General features: G+C 37.4%; 2 protein-coding genes across 4 annotated transcripts in view; one reads left to right on the top strand and one right to left on the bottom strand.

Annotated features, from left to right (window-relative positions):
- The window catches only part of LOC114142671 (testis-expressed protein 9-like), a 35695-nt gene extending 33116 nt beyond the window's left edge, over window positions 1-2579 (bottom strand). Inside the window, exons 1-2 of the mRNA XM_028014058.1 lie at window positions 2391-2579; window positions 2259-2281 (exon numbers count right to left, since the gene is read on the bottom strand). The gene's annotated coding sequence lies outside the window, so the exon portion shown is untranslated. The remainder of the gene's footprint in view (window positions 1-2258; window positions 2282-2390) is intronic.
- Window positions 2410-17831, top strand: part of nedd4a (NEDD4 E3 ubiquitin protein ligase a) — a 38104-nt gene continuing 22682 nt past the window's right edge. The window contains exons 1-6 of one of the 3 annotated variants that reach the window (XM_028014053.1): window positions 2410-2546; window positions 4593-4666; window positions 6638-6664; window positions 8511-8589; window positions 8682-8720; window positions 9473-9526. In XM_028014053.1, the coding sequence (XP_027869854.1) occupies window positions 2496-2546; window positions 4593-4666; window positions 6638-6664; window positions 8511-8589; window positions 8682-8720; window positions 9473-9526 (324 nt within the window). In that variant the 5' untranslated portion in view covers window positions 2410-2495. Of the gene's footprint in view, window positions 2547-4592; window positions 4667-6637; window positions 6665-8510; window positions 8590-8681; window positions 8721-9472; window positions 9527-14611; window positions 15884-17831 lie in introns of those variants that run through there. The other 2 variants (XM_028014054.1, XM_028014052.1) reach the window with 2 other exon arrangements.

The raw sequence follows: 17831 nt of genomic DNA, 5'->3' as shown, positions 1-17831 counted from the left end.
ATGTTAGAATTCTGAGATTAAAGTCAGAATTCTGAGATTAATGTTAGAATTCTGAGATTAAAGTCAGAATTCTTTTCCAGTGGCCCTAATCCTTTTCCGTGAAAGATGCATGTCTCGATGAGAAGTATTGCAAGATGTCTGAGTTTCCATAGCAACAAATGTCCTCTCTGTATAGTGCCAAGGGAGAATATTTTCTTGTAATGATTATTAATAGTTTTTCACACTTTCTAAATGTCATGCTTTCCTTTCAACTTCCAGTACCTGATCAAGCTCAGGAGGTTTTATATTAACAAAAGAGGAGACTCCACATGCAGGTCCTTATTTGCCCAATTACTTTAATACTTTAATAATAAAGAAATAACTGAATGGGAGATGAGTAATGTTACAGACTGGATTTTTAGTCTGATTTTTATTAATCTAAGGCCAAATGAGGACAGGAATCAAAGGTAACTAAAGCAGTGAAACCAGGCCATTACATTCTTTGTTAAGTCACCTAAATCTAGCATAATTATTTTGGTGTAGAAAGGATGCTAAACTCAAACATAAGCTAATGTTGTGTCCACAAAGAGGAGATAAATAATTTTCAATTGAAATTTTAGTTAAACGTATAGAAAATATGCAAGATAATGCATTTTGACTAACATAAAATACTATCGCAGCACCAAGAAAATGATACACAAACAAAGACAGCACCTTGCAAATTGTATTAAATATCATGTTTCCCTCTCTTAGTGAAACACAGCAGTGGCAGCATCATGCTGTGGGGATGTTTCTTTCTTTCTGCTGTTTTCCTCAGCATAAGAGTGGAGACTGATTGGACTAACCCATGCATGCAGTCAGTGGATTTAGATCAAATTGTATTCATGTGTCGCAAAGCTCCAGTCAAAAAGAAAATCAAAATCCAATTTGTAGCAAAATAATAAAATCTGATGTTCACAGACATTCTCCATCCAGTCTGACTGAGACTGAGATGTTTTGCAAAGAAGAAATAAAAAACATTCAGCCTTGCTGCTGTCTGTCCCAAGAGACAGAAGCAGGAGGAGAGTCTATAAATTGCAGACTCAGGGGAAGTTGTTAGAGGCTGAAAAACACCTGAGACTGGTTTGGATACTGGCAAAACGATTAAACATAAAGCCAGTGGAATTATTGAGGTCAACGCATACTGTAGTTACATGTCAGATTGGCCTAGTCAAAGTCAAAATCCTAAATACCTGCATAATAGATCAATTCTGATCATAAAACTGTCAGGCAGTTAAAGGAAAGTTGCATGTTTTTTCAGACAAGTCTCTAGTTTATGAAATGTGTGTTTGTTGTATAACTTAAATACAACTCTCTCCTACATCAAAACCAAAATGTAGATTTAAAAAATTATTCTGGGTACAGATTTTTATACTCACTTCATTGTTGCCAAAGTAGGTTTTTGAACCAGGGACTTTTTTTATTGCAAGGCAGCAGAGGTAATATTAGAGCTGAGATCAAATAATGGAAAACTCCTATAGCCATAAATAAATGACAGGCTTTTCATTTTATCACGGTTAGTACATTTTCAGAACTGTAGTAGCATAAAAAACATAGAAAATAGGTCTCCTCACACTGCTGGGGGGAAAAAAATGAAAGGAAAATGTTTTGAATCTGTTTATTTTGTTAGGAATATGTATAATCTGTTTCAGGAGAGAACAAATAGTGTGAAACTACTCCAAAAGTTTTCACGAGACATAGACACAAAGTTTAATGCATTACAATAATATTAAAATAATTCATATCTTTGCCTTTGACAATAATAACTCAATTTAAAATGACTAAATATGTTATTTTCACAGAGTTTAAAAGAATGAAAACATTAAATCTCTAAATTTAACAAGTCTGGATCTTCTTGTTATTAAACTTTAAAATTAAGCAATGGCTGCCAAATTAACTAAAAACTTACAACGTACTCATTTGTATCTTATATCTCTTTGGATAAACACCACTGTTGCTGCAGGTGAATATTTTGGCCTTTTGTGATTTGAGTTTTATGGAAAAAATGTGTGTTTTCTAAACAACAGCACTTGAGTAGACCTTTTACCAAATACCTTTTAAAAACTATAACTAAAGTAATTTCTTTAAATGCCTACTTTTTACTTTAACTTGAGTAAAAAAATAAGTTAAAGTAAGTAACGCTCTGTAAGAATTTTGGCAAGTAGCAATTTGCCAAAAAGAGAATATTGCTGACATCTTCGGAGTGTTTAGTGGATTGATTTAATGTGAAAACGGCCTACCATACTCGGTTGTAGCAGGAACCCTGAAAAAAAAAAAGGAGGAGGAAGAAGGAGGAGGAGGAGGAAGAGGATGGGTATTACCAATGACGACAAGGCCACAACTATTCACTCGGTCTGGTTCACGGTAGTTACCTGTCAGCATAAGCAGTAGGAAGGACTAGCAGAGACGGCAACACCTGAGCACATAAGGGCTGCCTGTTCTTCGTGTCGCCCTGTGGGAGGAAGAAGAAGGATCTCATGATGGCTGCTGTCCCTGCCTCTCAGATCAGAGGGCTCCCGGCTGACGAGGTAAACCAAACTTAACTAAACGTTAGTGACCGGGGCTGCTCGCGCTACTCGACCGTTGGACATCTCTGCCGCTCGCTGTTATCCGCGAAATAAACTTTTTAAAAAACTGGGGGGAAAGTCGCGGACGGCTATCTCCAGTATAGGTTTACTTTCGACAAGTGTCATTTCGTGTCAGCTAAACGAGAGAAAATGAAGCGTAAGATAAGAGGGAACAATCGATATGACTACATCAGAGCCTAGCTCGAGTTTGTCGGGGAGGAAGCCAACTGTCAACGCCTGCGGTCCTGCTGCTCAGCACGCAAACACCAAACTTTGATAACACAGACTTTGTTTTCAGCAGCGGCTTCACGGCCCCAGGTAGACCCATCACAGTGGGCCGGATTGATGACGCTGATTGCGACATCTCACGATGATTCATAAATTTAATAGGCAAGTCACGACTGGGTTTATCGGGGGGAAATGTCCCGGTGCCAAGCGCTGTCAGGAAATTACGTCACCCATAGACTAAACAGTACTTGTATGGGAGGAGAGGAAAGGCTGATAGGATTCATGTGGAACTTGGACTACTTTAGATGATTTTATTTTCTATAACTTTGTTATTGGTCTCTGCTGCTCACCTGCAAGCCCAGCCAGCCCAAAGCATGGGTGAACTAAGCGGCAGCTAAAGGTGTGAAATGTCACACAATTGGTGAAAAAACAAAATAAAGCTAGTGAACATTAATCAGTAAAATGTATTGAATTTTCCCCCAAAATAACGGAAAGCTGTAAAGTTAACAACTCTACGAAGTCAACTGTTCACAAATCGCCATATTCTTGCTCGGAGAAGGGATTGCTGCTTGATGCAGTCAACTGGATTGAAAACGTGTTGGTATAATAAAGTGAACTTGACTGCATTGAATCACAACTACGATTCAAATTGGAATGTTTTTAGTGTAATTTCACTCTTAAGTGTTTGATTTAGTTGCATATTCTGTATACAAATCTGATCTGTTTGTGTAGCTCTGTCAATTGGAGCTAAAACAGAATTTCTATAAGAGTAAGAGGAACATTTTGATAGTTTTTAAACACTTCATTTCAAGTGCTAAAAAATTATACAAGGGATTCAGCCAATAGCATATGTTGTCTGGTGAATCTTAAATCCTAGTTATAAACTATATTGATGGCTATATTCGATGTGCAATGGGTTTCTAAGGAGTATATTGCTTTTAAAGTAACATTATGCAAGTTTTGTATGTTTATAACTGAAAACAACTAAGATTATTTAAGCAGTGGTTTGTAAAAGTATTCTGTTTAGTTTGATCATAGCTTATTCTTCATTATCTGAAGTCCAAGATGATTGTTAATCGCTTGAAAATAATCTTTGTTTCTTTGCAGTGTGTGCATTTTATCTAGGAACCTTTTCCTCAAGTATGAACCATAAACTTTTATAGGCCCTTATATAACACCAGAAAGATTTAATCACTGCAAGACAAGCCAGTTATCTGATCAAACATATTATGTTGAGCCAAAAACAACACTGACATACTGATATATAGAAGCAACTATACATGCAGGGGACAAAAATAAAGATGATGATCTGCTCATAAACATTGAATCATCTTGTAAGCAGCTTCCTAAATTGTTGTCTTGTTTTATTCATCTTTAATTATTGTTATTTTTTAAATATTACACACATAGCTTATTTTGGTCTAAATTAGTTCGTCCCACATTTTGTAAGACATGTTACTCCAAGCCCCACTCGGGTTTGCAGTCCTGATTTTAATTTGACATTTAGAAGCCACTTTTGTGTAATTATTTATTTAGCTTGTTAAAACTGAGTTTTTTGGTGTTTCATGAATGGAAAAAAAAAAAACAAAGAACTTAGAAAGTAGGTGAAAATATTTTCATTTGTTTTATACTAGTAATAACAAATTCATTGAGATTATATAACTTTTCAAAATGATGACTGCTCTGGATTAAACATCAATCCAGTCATTGTTACATATTTTAACTTTTGTTTTGATCTTATTTCCTTGTTGTTTTGTTTAATTATTATTGTTCATTTAGGAGGCATCCAGAATCCTTCAAGTGAAAGTCATTGCTGGAATTGGACTGGCCAAGAAAGATATACTGGGCGCAAGGTATTTTTTATCAATTTTTTTTTACAATGTCATTGCTTAAATGTAATTTTTAAGTAAATGGAAGTTAGCTTGCTATTAAATAAACAATAAGTTTCAGTCATGACACAATGATGGCAGGAGGAGAAAACACACAGCAAACACATGAATGATGCAAACTTCAAAAAACACAAAAGTATCAGAAAAATCCCTACAAAAAAATCCCATGAAAATCACGTGACTTTCACATGTGACCACATGAAAACCACACATGTGGTTCACACAACTTTTTCATGTGAATGATGTGTGAAAGATGTGAATCATATGTGAAAGCACATGTATACGTGTGATTTTGGAACGTTTCGTGGTGAAATCACATTTCCACATGTTATTCACATGTGATTTACACATTTCCACATGTGATTCACATGTGGAAATGTGTGAATCACATGTGATTTCACCACGAAATGTTCCAAAATCACACGTATACATGTGCTTTCACATATGATTCACATCTTTCACACATCATTCTCATGAAAAAAGTTGTGTGAACCACATGTGTGGTTTTTTTGTGGTCACATGTGAAAGTCACATGTGATTTTCATGGGATTTTTTGTAAGGGCGACCTATGTATGGTGGCCTCTGTCTCATCTCTTTCCCGCTTTCACAACCTTCTTAGTGTAAAATATTTTTTATATATACACATATATATATAAAAACTTTGATTTTGTTTTGTACTGTTATTTTTCTTGGTATTTCACAACAAATTTTATATATATATATATTTTTTTTATCACACTTAATTGTCTTTATTAAGTGTGATAAATATATATATTTTATAAAATATATATATATTATATTTTTTATGTATATGATTATTATATCATAGATATCATAAAATATCTATGATATTTTAATTATTGTGAAGCACTTTGGTCAGTTAGGATTACTATAAATGCAATAAATAAACTTTAGTATACTTTTAGTCTGGTCAAGTCAGTTTGGATATTTTGTTAGGGCTTCTTGTTTTTATTGTAACTTTATGTTTGTATTGTCTGCCTTAGGAGAACTGATGAAAATGATATTTTCTGCCAACTCTGTCATATTAACATCAATTTTTATTTCTGACAGGTTGCTTAATATGCATTGTCCAATTTTTTAAAAATTATTTCAATGTAAAAAAAAAAAAAAGAATTACATTACAGATGGATGTCAGTGTTTACTTGTCAGATGTATTCCATTGTTGACATATAACATTTCAAAAATATGAATATATATGTTGTACATTCATTAAATATATCTTAACTGTATAACTATAATAACACAGTCAAGTACTTAAAAATATTGAGAAATGTAATATGGGTATGACAGGCAATCTAATGATATTGACGTGTGAAAAAAATGTGGTGCACATGTGAGAATTATGTGATCACAAGATGCAAGGAACATTGAACACATGAACAAAATACTTGACCACATGTGGAAAATGTGACCCACATGCTTTCACATGTGAAATTTAGAGACCATCCATGCTTTCACATGTGATCACATGTGAAAACGTGATTTTCGTGGGATTTTTTTGGTAAGGGAATGCTGCAAACAAAAACTACTGTCATCACAGAAACCTGCAATTAACGAAACATTTATTTTCATTTCTGCACAGTCACAAGGTGTCCTCTGCCATTAGAGATGACACTGAGGTTGTTTTTTGTTCTGTAGTTTAGTCCAAAAATATTTTTAAACCCATCAGAAAGCTAGAAAACCTGCCACCAGTGTCCCGCTCGTGGCTCGTCGGCTGCTTTTGCAAAACATTGCAGCGTAAACAAGAAGTGTTGTGTCTTTGTAATTCTGTTGGAAAATCCTTATTCTTGTGCAATGATTGATGCAAAGGTTTTTAACAAGTCAGTAACCACAATAGGTACGGTCAAAGCATTCAACAATTAAAACAAAGCAGCATGGTAGTGACTCACCTACACCTTCTGTTTTATTGACAAGGAGTCAAGAGACCAGATCAGTATATCAGTAAGTACTTTTTTTCAATATATTGCTATAGACTGCTGTTACATTAACATTTAGCCCACTGCTGGCCTGTTATTTCACTTATTCACTATTCACTACTATTTACCAGAATAAGGTCAAACCAAGATCAAGTCAGTATCCAAACCCTTTGTGTCTTTTCTCCAGGCTTTAAGAGCCAACAACACTTGTTAAAAAGTGCAGGAACACACCTTTGAAAAATCTTCTAATTTTTTCAATTGTGTTTTTAAAATATTGGAACGTAACAGCAAAAAAAAAAAAAAAATTAAGGAATCAGAAATAGATGCCCCAGGAACACTGACATGAGTCTGACTGTAGTTTTTGGGAAGCTACTTCTGGTAAAACTTTGGTGGGTTGCTAACATTTTTCCATCTCTTTTATTGGTTTTATGTTGGTAATTTACACCTCTTCAAGACTTACACCTACAATGGTGATTTCTTTTTTTGTTGTTATTCTGGGACTTTTCTTCCTTCTTTTATCTGCAACCTTTCAAATGTATTTATTTAACTCTTCAACGGATTTTATGTAAAAGACCTACATGAAGTAGTGGATTACTGTGATGCAGATGAAAATTATACTCTACAAGCAAAAAGAGAAATATTTTTGCGTGCGTTTGTATTTACTCAAATCAAATCTAGGGCAATCCAGTGAAATCCAGTCAGGTACAAATGTTGCTGTCACCTCTCTTTTATACAGAACCGATTCACAGTAGATGTCACCTTATAACATCTTTTACTAAACCAGCAGCTCCAATTTACATCCACAAGTAGGGAGTCAATGCAATAGACTAATCCAGTAAATATTCATATAAAACCAAAAAGTATTTAATTACTTTGATATGATTTAATTTATGAAAATAATGTAACCATAAAAAATAAATAAAAAAGTGATGTGCAGGTTTTGGTCTGGTTTCAAAATAATGAAACAAACACAAAAAAGTAACATCATTATTACAAAATAACACATTTTGTAATAATGAGAAGAAAAACACCAGTACTGTACAGTAATGTATCTATGTTGAACAGTGCAAAGTACTTCCAGTAACAACAACTACTGTTTATTATATGATCTCCAAATAGCACAGTGGACTGAATTTTGAATTTATCCTTCAAAAAAAGGGTTTAGTTGAAACCAAAACTCCAGACTGAAGACTTTTATTATTCAGTTTTTGGTAGAAAGAGAAAAATGATAAATCATGAAATTAGGAAATATTGAGTTTGTTTCAATTTATCATACAATTAATTGATTTATTGAGTATTGTGACAGGCCTAAAAGCTTCATAATTTAGTGAAGTATCTTGAGAAATTGTACTAAAGAAGTAGTAGCATTACTTGAAAGTGAGATTACATGAGCAGAAGTGCAAAGTATGAAGCACTTCTGGAAATTCATTTCAAAACGTGGTTGACTCAAACATATTTTCCAGATTTTTTATTTGCAAAAGCATCGCATGTATGCAAGTCACATTAAATCCCAAAATTGAATATTGAGGTTGTAACATGACGTGAAATAGTTCAAGAGGTATCAATGGTTTTGCCCTATGCAATACCAAAACACTTCAGCAGTTAGGCTTGGGTAATGAATAATGTAATGTGCAAGATGGATGTGGTTTTAATTTAACTCGAATCATTACCGCAGTAACTGCAATCATTATGTGAGCAGTGAGTCACCAGAACTAATGTTACGGTGTGTTTTTTCTTGTTGAAGTCAAACAAATAATGTTTTGCTTCCCTCAGAGATCAATAAAAAATGTTACAGAAAAAATGAAGAACCAAAGCAAATCTTCTTGATTTCTAAATTTAATCACATGCTTCTCTCTGCTTTTCTGTTGCAGTGATCCATACACCAGACTGTCTCTTTATGATCCCGTCAATGGAGAAATCACAAGTCTGCAGACTAAAACCATTAAAAAGGTGAGTAGGTTCAAACAGCACCTGAACTTGCTTCATTTTATGGTATTTGTATAAATGTTTATGTTTTTTTTCTTATTTCATGTTACTTGAAGACTCTGGATCCAAAATGGAACGAAGTATTCTATTTCCGAGTAAGTTACACTTAAAATAAATCAGCAACCACATTCAAGCATGAATGTGGTTGCTGATTTCCATGGATGCATGGATATATTATTTGTCATATTATAGGATGTCATAGGATATGACATTGTTGTCACTAATGGAAGATCCATCCATCCATTTTCTAACACCCTTGTCCCCTAGTGCAGTGGTCCCCAACCCCCGGGCCAATTGGTACCGGGCCTCGGAAGAAATAATTAAATACTTCCGTCTCGGCGCTCACCCCCCATCCCCCCCGTCCGTAGCAAATGTGCGAAGTCTTGACCGGTCCGCGGTACTAAAAAGGTTGGGGACCACTGCCCTAGTGGGATCGGCAGGGGTGCTAGTGCCTATCTCCAGCTAATGTTTCGGGCGAGAGGCGGGGTCACCCTGGACAGGTCGCTGGTCTGTCGCAGGGCAACACAGAGACAGACAGGACAAACAACCGTGCACACACACTCACCTAAGGAGAATTTAGAGAAACGAATTAACCTAACAGTCATGTTTTTGGACTGTGGGAGGAAGCCACATGCACAGGGAGAACATGCAGACTCTGTGCAGTAAGACCCCGGGCCGGGAATCGAACCCAGGACCTTCTTGCTGCAAGGCAAGCAGCCCCTAATGGAAGATAAACTGCATAATTTGGATTATGTTTGAAAGCATGTTAAATATGTAAACAACCCAATATCCCTTGTTGGATTAGTAAAGTTGCAACCACACAAAGATCTTCTACTTTGTGTTTCAGGTGAATCCCAGAACGCATCGGCTGCTGTTTGAGGTGTTTGATGAGAACAGACTGGTAAGCTGTTTAGATTTGTTCAGCTTATAATGATTCAATGTAGGCTGATCTTATTTAGAAGCTCTAGTTCCCTCTAAAGTCAAATTTAAGTCAGTTTGTCAAATGAAAACCCAAACATAAATCTTGAATTTCTTATCTTGGACTCTTGTGGATGTAGCATAGAAATATAATTAGTTGTTCTTGATTCATGGCAGCTGCTGAGGTGATATTATGTTCTGTGTTTGGATACCATAAATGCCAAACAGGAGAATGTGTCATATTTCCATAGATGCGGATATTCTCCAGTCAGTGCCAGAATGACTTTGCTTTGTCTGCCTGTCAAAGATGCAGGAGGCCCTTATTTTGCCATATTATGCTGGATATTGCTGGAAACATATCATAGCTTATTACTCTGAACTGCAAATAAGGGTAAATCTGGCTTCCGTTAGAACATCCTAACGTCTGTGAGGGTGGGGATTAAGAGCTGTGGATCAAATCTGGAGTTTAGTTTAGCTGTGGTTTAATTTTGATCCTTAGGCAGAAATCAATTGAATGCACACTGTGTTAGCAAGTACTCCTTCATTTAACCCGTCATCCCACTAAACAGCATGCAATCGTCACATTTAGTTGTATCTTTAAATGTATTGATATTTACTGACGCTGTCATGGAACTAGCAGTTGAAAATTAGTTCAAGTGATGAGAAAAATCAGCTACTGGTTAGCAAACATCAGCAATCAGAGTTTAGTGCTATTACCATGAATAAAAGATGTTATCACAATGTTTTCTTCCAAGTCTTTGCTTTAGTTTGGTAACCTTGAAATCAATGTTACCATAAAACACGGTAACATAAAAAAAAAAAACCTGTACATGCGATCCTCGGAAAGCTTGTTCTAGATCAGAGATCCTCAACCTATACTAACCAAGGAACCGCCTATCAAATTCAGTTTGTTTAGAGCTACAAAATCTGTAAGATTCCTTTCACCAACTACCTGCTAAATGAAAATACTTTGTAATTTAATCTAAGCAGCAGTTGGTGTTTTAGGGCAAAGAATAATATCTAACTTTTACATAAAATTAAGAATGAAAACACTTTCTCCATAGAACATTTTAGAAAACATTATAATTTGCAGTCTAATTAGTACAATTTATTTAAAAATTCTGTGCAAATGCTACTGAAATCAGACTTTTAAAATTACCTTCATATTTAACACTGCTGCTGTCCTGTCATTTTTGTCCAAAATCATTAAGAGTCACTGTGGACGCCTTAAAGAGCCTTATTCACCTCTATGAGTTTGTGGTGCTGGTGCAGAGTAACAGAGAGGCTTTTTGTAGCAGGTTATCACAGCTCAGCCCAGGTTCGTCCTGTGGCACAAAAACAGTCAGACCCCTCTAATGCCAGCTCTATGTGAGACTTCCTCCTAACCGTGTTTCTGTGTGGATAATGGAAACATTGTAAAGCAGTTAGTCAAGATGAACAGGTCAGAAGTCCTGAGTTTTTAAATATTGCCTTACTCCTCCTATCTGCCCAGGTCAGTTTTGTTTTGCACACTTGAACTGCAAAAGCTGTGCATTTAAATTACAAATGATGGTTTTGCAACTAGATGAAGAGTAAGAAAGGAAGAAAAAACAACCATTAATTTTGGCAACTGAATAAATCCTATCTGCATCACTTAGTTTAATTAAATTGTACATTTTCTTTTCTTTATTTCTTTACAGTCATGATGTACTCTGTTATAAATATGTACTGACTTTTAGGGGAAAATAAAAAAACATTATATATTTTACATAAGCTTTTGCTATACCAACGCTTTCATAAATGATTCTTACTGTTTTTTCAGAAGTAGTGTTGAATGCAACCCCATCAGCGTTATAAACAGTTTTAATTTACTGGTCTTACTGGCAGAATCTGCTCAGCAATTACCAAGAAATGGCTCTTTAGGTTCCTGGTAGAGCAAGTCAGGGCAGGACCATCTGTGCTTTTTTTCCCTTGAATATCCAGTTATATACAAACTGCATGTGAATATATGAGCAACTTTCTGAACAAAGCAATTACAGCTTCAGAATAAGAAGTTATTAGCTCTACTTTTTTTTCTTTTTTTTTTCTTTTTAGCTCTTTGGGTTTTTGCATTAATTGCACAATATTTGTCTCAAAGTGCTAATCAGTCATTTTGGCATTATGCTAAATTATTCATAGAACACAACAAATACTGCCAGCTGTTATTGTGCTGCATGTGGTTATTGTTTGTAGACTGAGAGGTTTCTAGAAAGCTTCACAACATCACATGTTTACAGTCACATGAGAACATGAACTTAGTCGTGGCTGACTCAGACCTGCCTCGTCATACTCCAGGTAGATTTCATTGAGGGGCGTGTCGGTGCTGTAAATGTGCTTCTGAGCGTATGTGTTTGTCACTGCTTGCCTAAAATACAAGGAACTTAAAGCAAAATTCCTGTAACGTCATTCTTTACACTGCAGAGTCTCATTTTCTCCAAAGGCATAAAACGATGGTATGTGCATACCATCTGTGTTTCTATAGAGACTCCATCTTGAATTCATTACCACCGCCTGCATAAACAGATTCAGAAAACGTCCCGTGTTTGCAGGTGAAAAATAAATTAGGCGAACAAAATTCACTGAAGTATTTACAAAATTGTTGAATTACACGAAGTACTCCTTGTTCCTGTGAAGATCAACCTCATTGCTTATGCTGATATTTACATTGCCAGTTTCTGGAAGATAAATGTTTTGTTAGAATGTATGCAGGACCCCAGGCGGTAGTTTTATTTGCACACAAACATGCTAAAAGAGTATTTTGTCATTAAATAATGCTAAATTAAGGGAATAACCCACAACCTCCAGACACTGATACCACTTTCTTATCTTCCCACATCCTCAGTTCCTCTACCTGCTGCAGGACTTCAATGGAAAGTTAGATTAAAATCTACGTCATTCATTGGCTACATTTACCAAATAACAGTGCCTAAGAGCGTTTTCGCCCCCTAGAAAATGAAAAGAATTATTAAACATCAGCGTTCTGAGTCATAAACTGTTGTAACCACTCAATTTTCAGCAGAACATGTCTTCACCACAAACTAATGTTGAAACAGACAGCACATCCTGTTTCTGTTGCCGATGGAGGATTTGAAAGTTATGGGACTTTATTTTTTTTCTTTATCAGAAATGGTCCCTGAACTCCTTTAAGAATGATGTGACATTTATTCTTTCTTGTAATGAAGATTTATAGGAGTTTTGTTGTTGAATTTAAGATTCTGCAGATTGATTGTAATATGTTTTTCCTCCAACCTACTGAACAAATTAAATATTTACATTTGTGGTGTAGCATTAAATCTCACTTTAAAAGTTTTTGAAGCAAACTTTCAACTTTTAGAAAGACGTCCGCTACTCTGATTCAGTATGAAAATATTTCCAGTTGTAAAACACATAGAGAGTCAAGATGTGGAAACTAAAGGAGTGGCATCCATCACTGCTGTGAGGATAATAACTTAATAAACATTTAACTACAATTCCAAGCTTTGAACTGGCAGCACCTCTGTTAAGCAACCAAGTGCAGGCTGGCTACCTGAGCAGATAGCCTGACTAATGCACCAGCTTGTTACTCCAAAAAGAACAGAACAGCAGAAAGATTAATATACTTAAAAACTACTACGTGTAATCTTATTCTGAATCTAATAAAGGTAATAATAAATAAAAATTCCATGAAAATGATCAAGTGAAAGTCAGGCATTGCTTTTCAAACATGCTTCAACGGAATTCCTTTAAAAAATAAACTATTGTGGGTTTTTGTTTCATCAACCGAGGAGTACCAACAATTTTGTTCGTGTGTATATATGGTGAATGTCATTTGTACTTTCTTCCAAATATCATCATCCAGAGAAAGCTGGCAAAAGCCCATTTCTTTCAGTGGTAGGGTAGTTGATATGCATATTAACAGGAAATAAATAAACCCATTAGGCATAATTTTGTTCCTGTTGTACCTGCTGATAAATGTAAATATATTTTTCTTATCCTTTGCCAGTAAAAATACACCTTTCTGACTCAGCTTGTGAGTCTCAGAATTTTTTATTAAATAAAATGTCCCCAATGTTTACTTGGCGCTTATTGATTCCAAGCTCTTGACGATATTATTGTCAATATATATTGTAGTATCCATGTAATATCCATATTTGGGCTCCTGTCTTATCATATGGCTGCCACATCACTGTCACTATCAAGTTTGGAAAATGGGTTATGACTTTCCTTGCTTCCTCCAGTGAGTCATGTCCTTATCCTGGCTGTGTCTCCTACTATTAAACATTAACCTGACGCTGATTTGGAAACAGAGTAATGGTCTAAAATAAGTCCGCCACTGCCCACAATAGACTGCCATTAATAAATTGGACTGTCAACATCTATGAAGAAGAAATAAGACCAGCATAGACTGTTACATGAGGTGTCATATAACCAGTGTCATACCACTTTAATGTCACAATGATCACACTTCTTTCAGCCCTCTGTCTTCTGTTTTCCAAACGGTCATACCTAATTCCTGCATAGGGTGTTTGACTACGTTTGTGTGCTTGTGTTGTCTATCTTTTCCAACTTGAACCTCGCTTTAATGCAGAATTACATTGGCATTCATTCTGTTTGATTTCCTGTAATTCAATAGCAGCGGGTAAAACTATTTGTGGGGGGCACAGAGCGGCAGAAACATTAGTGGCATAGCAGCAGCAAGACTCTCAAGTTAGCGGCCAGAGCTTCAGTCTAGGATTCGGTGTGGAGGACTGCCATGGTTTTGTTTGGCTGGCTTTTCCGTTTTTAAGTTTTAGTTTAGCATTGCTTTCTGTGTAGGGCAGAAGCTCCTTTAAGAGGGTCGATTCGGCTTCAAGGGTCGCCTGTTTGGGCCATCTCTTCAAACCAAACCAATGCCCTGCTAAAAGCTGAGATCAGCCTGCAGAGGAATGTAGCTTGTCACTGGAGCTATTTTGGCAATGCACAGGCACTAATGATTGAGATCACAGAGCAGAGTGCGGAACAGTTGCTTTCGTCCACTTTTTTTTCCTACCAGCAAGTTTGATCATGCAACTCTCACCAGCGCTGCAGGGATTAGAGAGTTAAACAAATGGCACGTCAGCTCCGCTTGCATTTTGCGTCAAGACGAAGCAACACGGACCCCCTCTCTGAAGGCCTCAGCTGCCATGGTGAGGAAAGCAGAGTCAGTGTGTCAGCGCACGGCCCCGCAGAGAATCTGGCGCACAGCTCAGTCCACTTGAAGGTGACTCCTCTGTCACCAGAGTTTGCCAGCAGTCAAAGCTCTTCAGTCTTCATATCCAGGGTTAATTCCGGAGGCTGCAACAAGAAGAGCGTTCTGCAAATCTCGCTGCAGCCGTGCGGAAAACCAAGCGGCGAGTTGGAAGGGAGCGTGGAGGATGGAGAGGCCGGCGTTGGTGTCGGTTCTGACGGAGGATCGTGCAACAGCAGCATGGCCAGCGACGCCGGGTACTGCAGCAGCAACAGCATCTTTGAGCCAGAGCTTCCAGAAAAGCACAGGAGCAGCCAGGAGAGGCCCCAGGTCTGCCGCAGGTCCAAGGTCCCATTGCGGCGGTGCTCTTCCCTAGTCATTATTCCAAGGAGCCCTTGCAGCACCCCGCCTGCGTCTCCCGTAGGCTCTGCGGCTCTGTTTGCTCTGCCCCCGTTACGGGGATCTCATCAGCCGGTTCTCCAGGCACCTGCCAGTGAATTCCTCCAAGCAGACGAAGAAGTGATGAGTAAAGAGCCTAACGGCCCTTCTCTAAGTGGCCACAATCAGCCAAAAGGAAACTACTCTTCCGAGTTTAGGGACTCAAAACACACGGTGCACTTTAACATCCCGCTAGAGGATGAACCAAAATGCAAACTGGAGGACAAGACTGCAGTTATGGAGCAGTCATCTAATCTTCACTCTAGCAGCGTGATGCTACGCTTTGCCCACCAAAGACCAATGGCATCGGCAAAACGAGCCGCATCTGTGGCTTCGGGCAGTTCACAACTCCCCGATGCTCATTACCCGGCTGGACTCTCTGAAAGACAAGGCGAAGCCCACAAAAAACTTTATCGGAGTACCTCTGCTTGCTTGTTTTCCTCATCTAAGCAACCTGAGAAAAACAGTAGGGTCTGTTCATCAGGGAAGGGTCAAGGGAAACACTGTCATCGTGCCATTCAGAGGAGCTTTTCCCTTGAGGTGCCTTACGCCAACACCGGGATTTCATGTCACGTTTCAAACCCAAAGCTCAGCAGCCCTCTTTCTCCACATGTACACATTCATTTGTCTCCTTGCTGCCCTGCAAAGGTCCCCGCTTACCCCGACAACTTCAAAAAGAGCCACAAAGGAAACAGGGAGGTGAGTGTTTAGATTCGCTGATGTTTCCTGACTGTAGAAAAACTCATGAAAGTTGTTTTTTTTGAAGAGGCAGTCAGATAATGGCTCTTTGGCAGAGCTCTGTGGATGTGATGACAATGTTGTTAAACTAGTCCAAGCAGATTCCACACGGTTGGGTTTGACTTCTAACAATACTGTACCTTCCTGACTGCTGCTTTTACATACAGAACCAAAGAACAACACCAGGCTTTTATGAATAGAAATAACAAATGCAGATATATTATCCAAGTGTTAATTTTTCTTTACTTTCTCCTTCTATAGTCTATGAAACTCAGCGTTACCCTTTATGCTGCTTATAAGAGTAACTGAGAGCGTCTTTAACTCCAAGTCATGTATTTAACAAGCTCAGTGTGGACAAACATTCACAGGTGTTCAGTTACGTTACAGTAAATCCATCAGGACATTAGTTTCCAAGAACGGTTGAAATAAGAGAGACCAGCTCCCTTCCATCTTTGAGGTCTCATTCACGTCTGTGCAAACTCAACTTCAGAATAATATTCCTTTTCCTCCTCATTAATCTGAAAACCCCATGAGTGATCAACGTATTTACCGTGGTTATTTTAAGTGTTGGGGAAACGCGGTGCCCCCTTTGCTGATATAAATAAGGCGGCTCTGAAATATCCCCCTCGACTCCAGATAGTCTGGTGGTTTGAAGCACGGCCGGCTCCTGTGGATTCAAATTTAAGAGCATGATACAAGAGCAGCCATGCCAGCCATCTGTGGACACGTGTGTGTGTGCGGGTGTTTGTGTGTGTGGGGGGCAAAGAGTGTTGGCCTTTCCCAGTAAACGATCGGATGGTGTGTTAGCTTCCCTGTGGGTACCTCCCCCCACTAAGTAGTGTTTGTGAAATATCAGGTGTCTGTCTCCCCCTACATTTAGCAAGCTGTCAAGAAAGAAGGCCTACCTAAGTAATTTGTCTTTTCATGAAACGATTTTTGGACTTACACACTGAATACTGTCTCATTATTACCTCTGATGACTATTAAGGTAACAGTTTGACTTGGTTGGTTAGCAACACATCACTCATGCCTTTTGTTAAACATCAGTTTGTATTTTTTACACCTTTACCTGTTCTGAAGATTAAATCACAATTTCCTTAGGTTTAATTGTAGGTATTACTCTTTTGAGAGTTACTCTACGTCAGTGTTTCAATTAAATCGTATATTTTCTCCAGTCATGAACAGCCTATTTGTCACAAAACAATGCATTTTCAGAAACCACTAAAATGTTCCACCACACCATTCTTATATTTTCAAATCAGTTGAATAAGGTGCCAAAGAAAGAATTGGAGAGACGGTAGATTTCTCTGGTTTAAAGGAAATGAAAGTAATGCTGTGCACTGCAGATCAGCTATCTGAAAGGAGCTTTGTGTCTTTTCCCTTTAGAAGAAATGCAAATGGTAAATATTTTCAGACACAATATCTGTAATGCATCCAGCTGCAGACCTGCTGCATAATTACTACTTAACCAGATAAAATAATTTTTTTATATTCTGAGAAAGGAATAAAAACTAGTGCTGCTCTGCCTCTACTTGTTGCTGATCACTGTTTGATATTTTCCCTTCCTTAAAATAAAATAGTCTCTCATGAAGATATTAGTCAACCTAAATTAGCTTATTCTGTAGAGAAAGCTACTGTCTGAAACGTTTTCTTCAATCTGTGCATTATAATAACAAATGAGTCTTATAGAGAACATCATAACTGTAATAATCAGGGTTTGTGTATTTAGGCTGCAGTATTAATAATAGTTGGTTTTCTCTTTTACATAGAAACTGTTACATAATGTTGTAGATTTTAATTTTTACTCTCGACAATCATGCCATGATTATAGTGACATCTAACAAATGTAACTAATAGTTCAAATATACCAGAGACGGGGAAAGGGAACAAAAGGATTTTCAGGCTTCAA

This window comes from Xiphophorus couchianus, chromosome 4, assembly GCF_001444195.1.
Source record: "Xiphophorus couchianus chromosome 4, X_couchianus-1.0, whole genome shotgun sequence".
Taxonomy (NCBI): Eukaryota; Metazoa; Chordata; class Actinopteri; order Cyprinodontiformes; family Poeciliidae; genus Xiphophorus; species Xiphophorus couchianus.
This window is presented reverse-complemented; position numbering and strand designations above follow the sequence as displayed.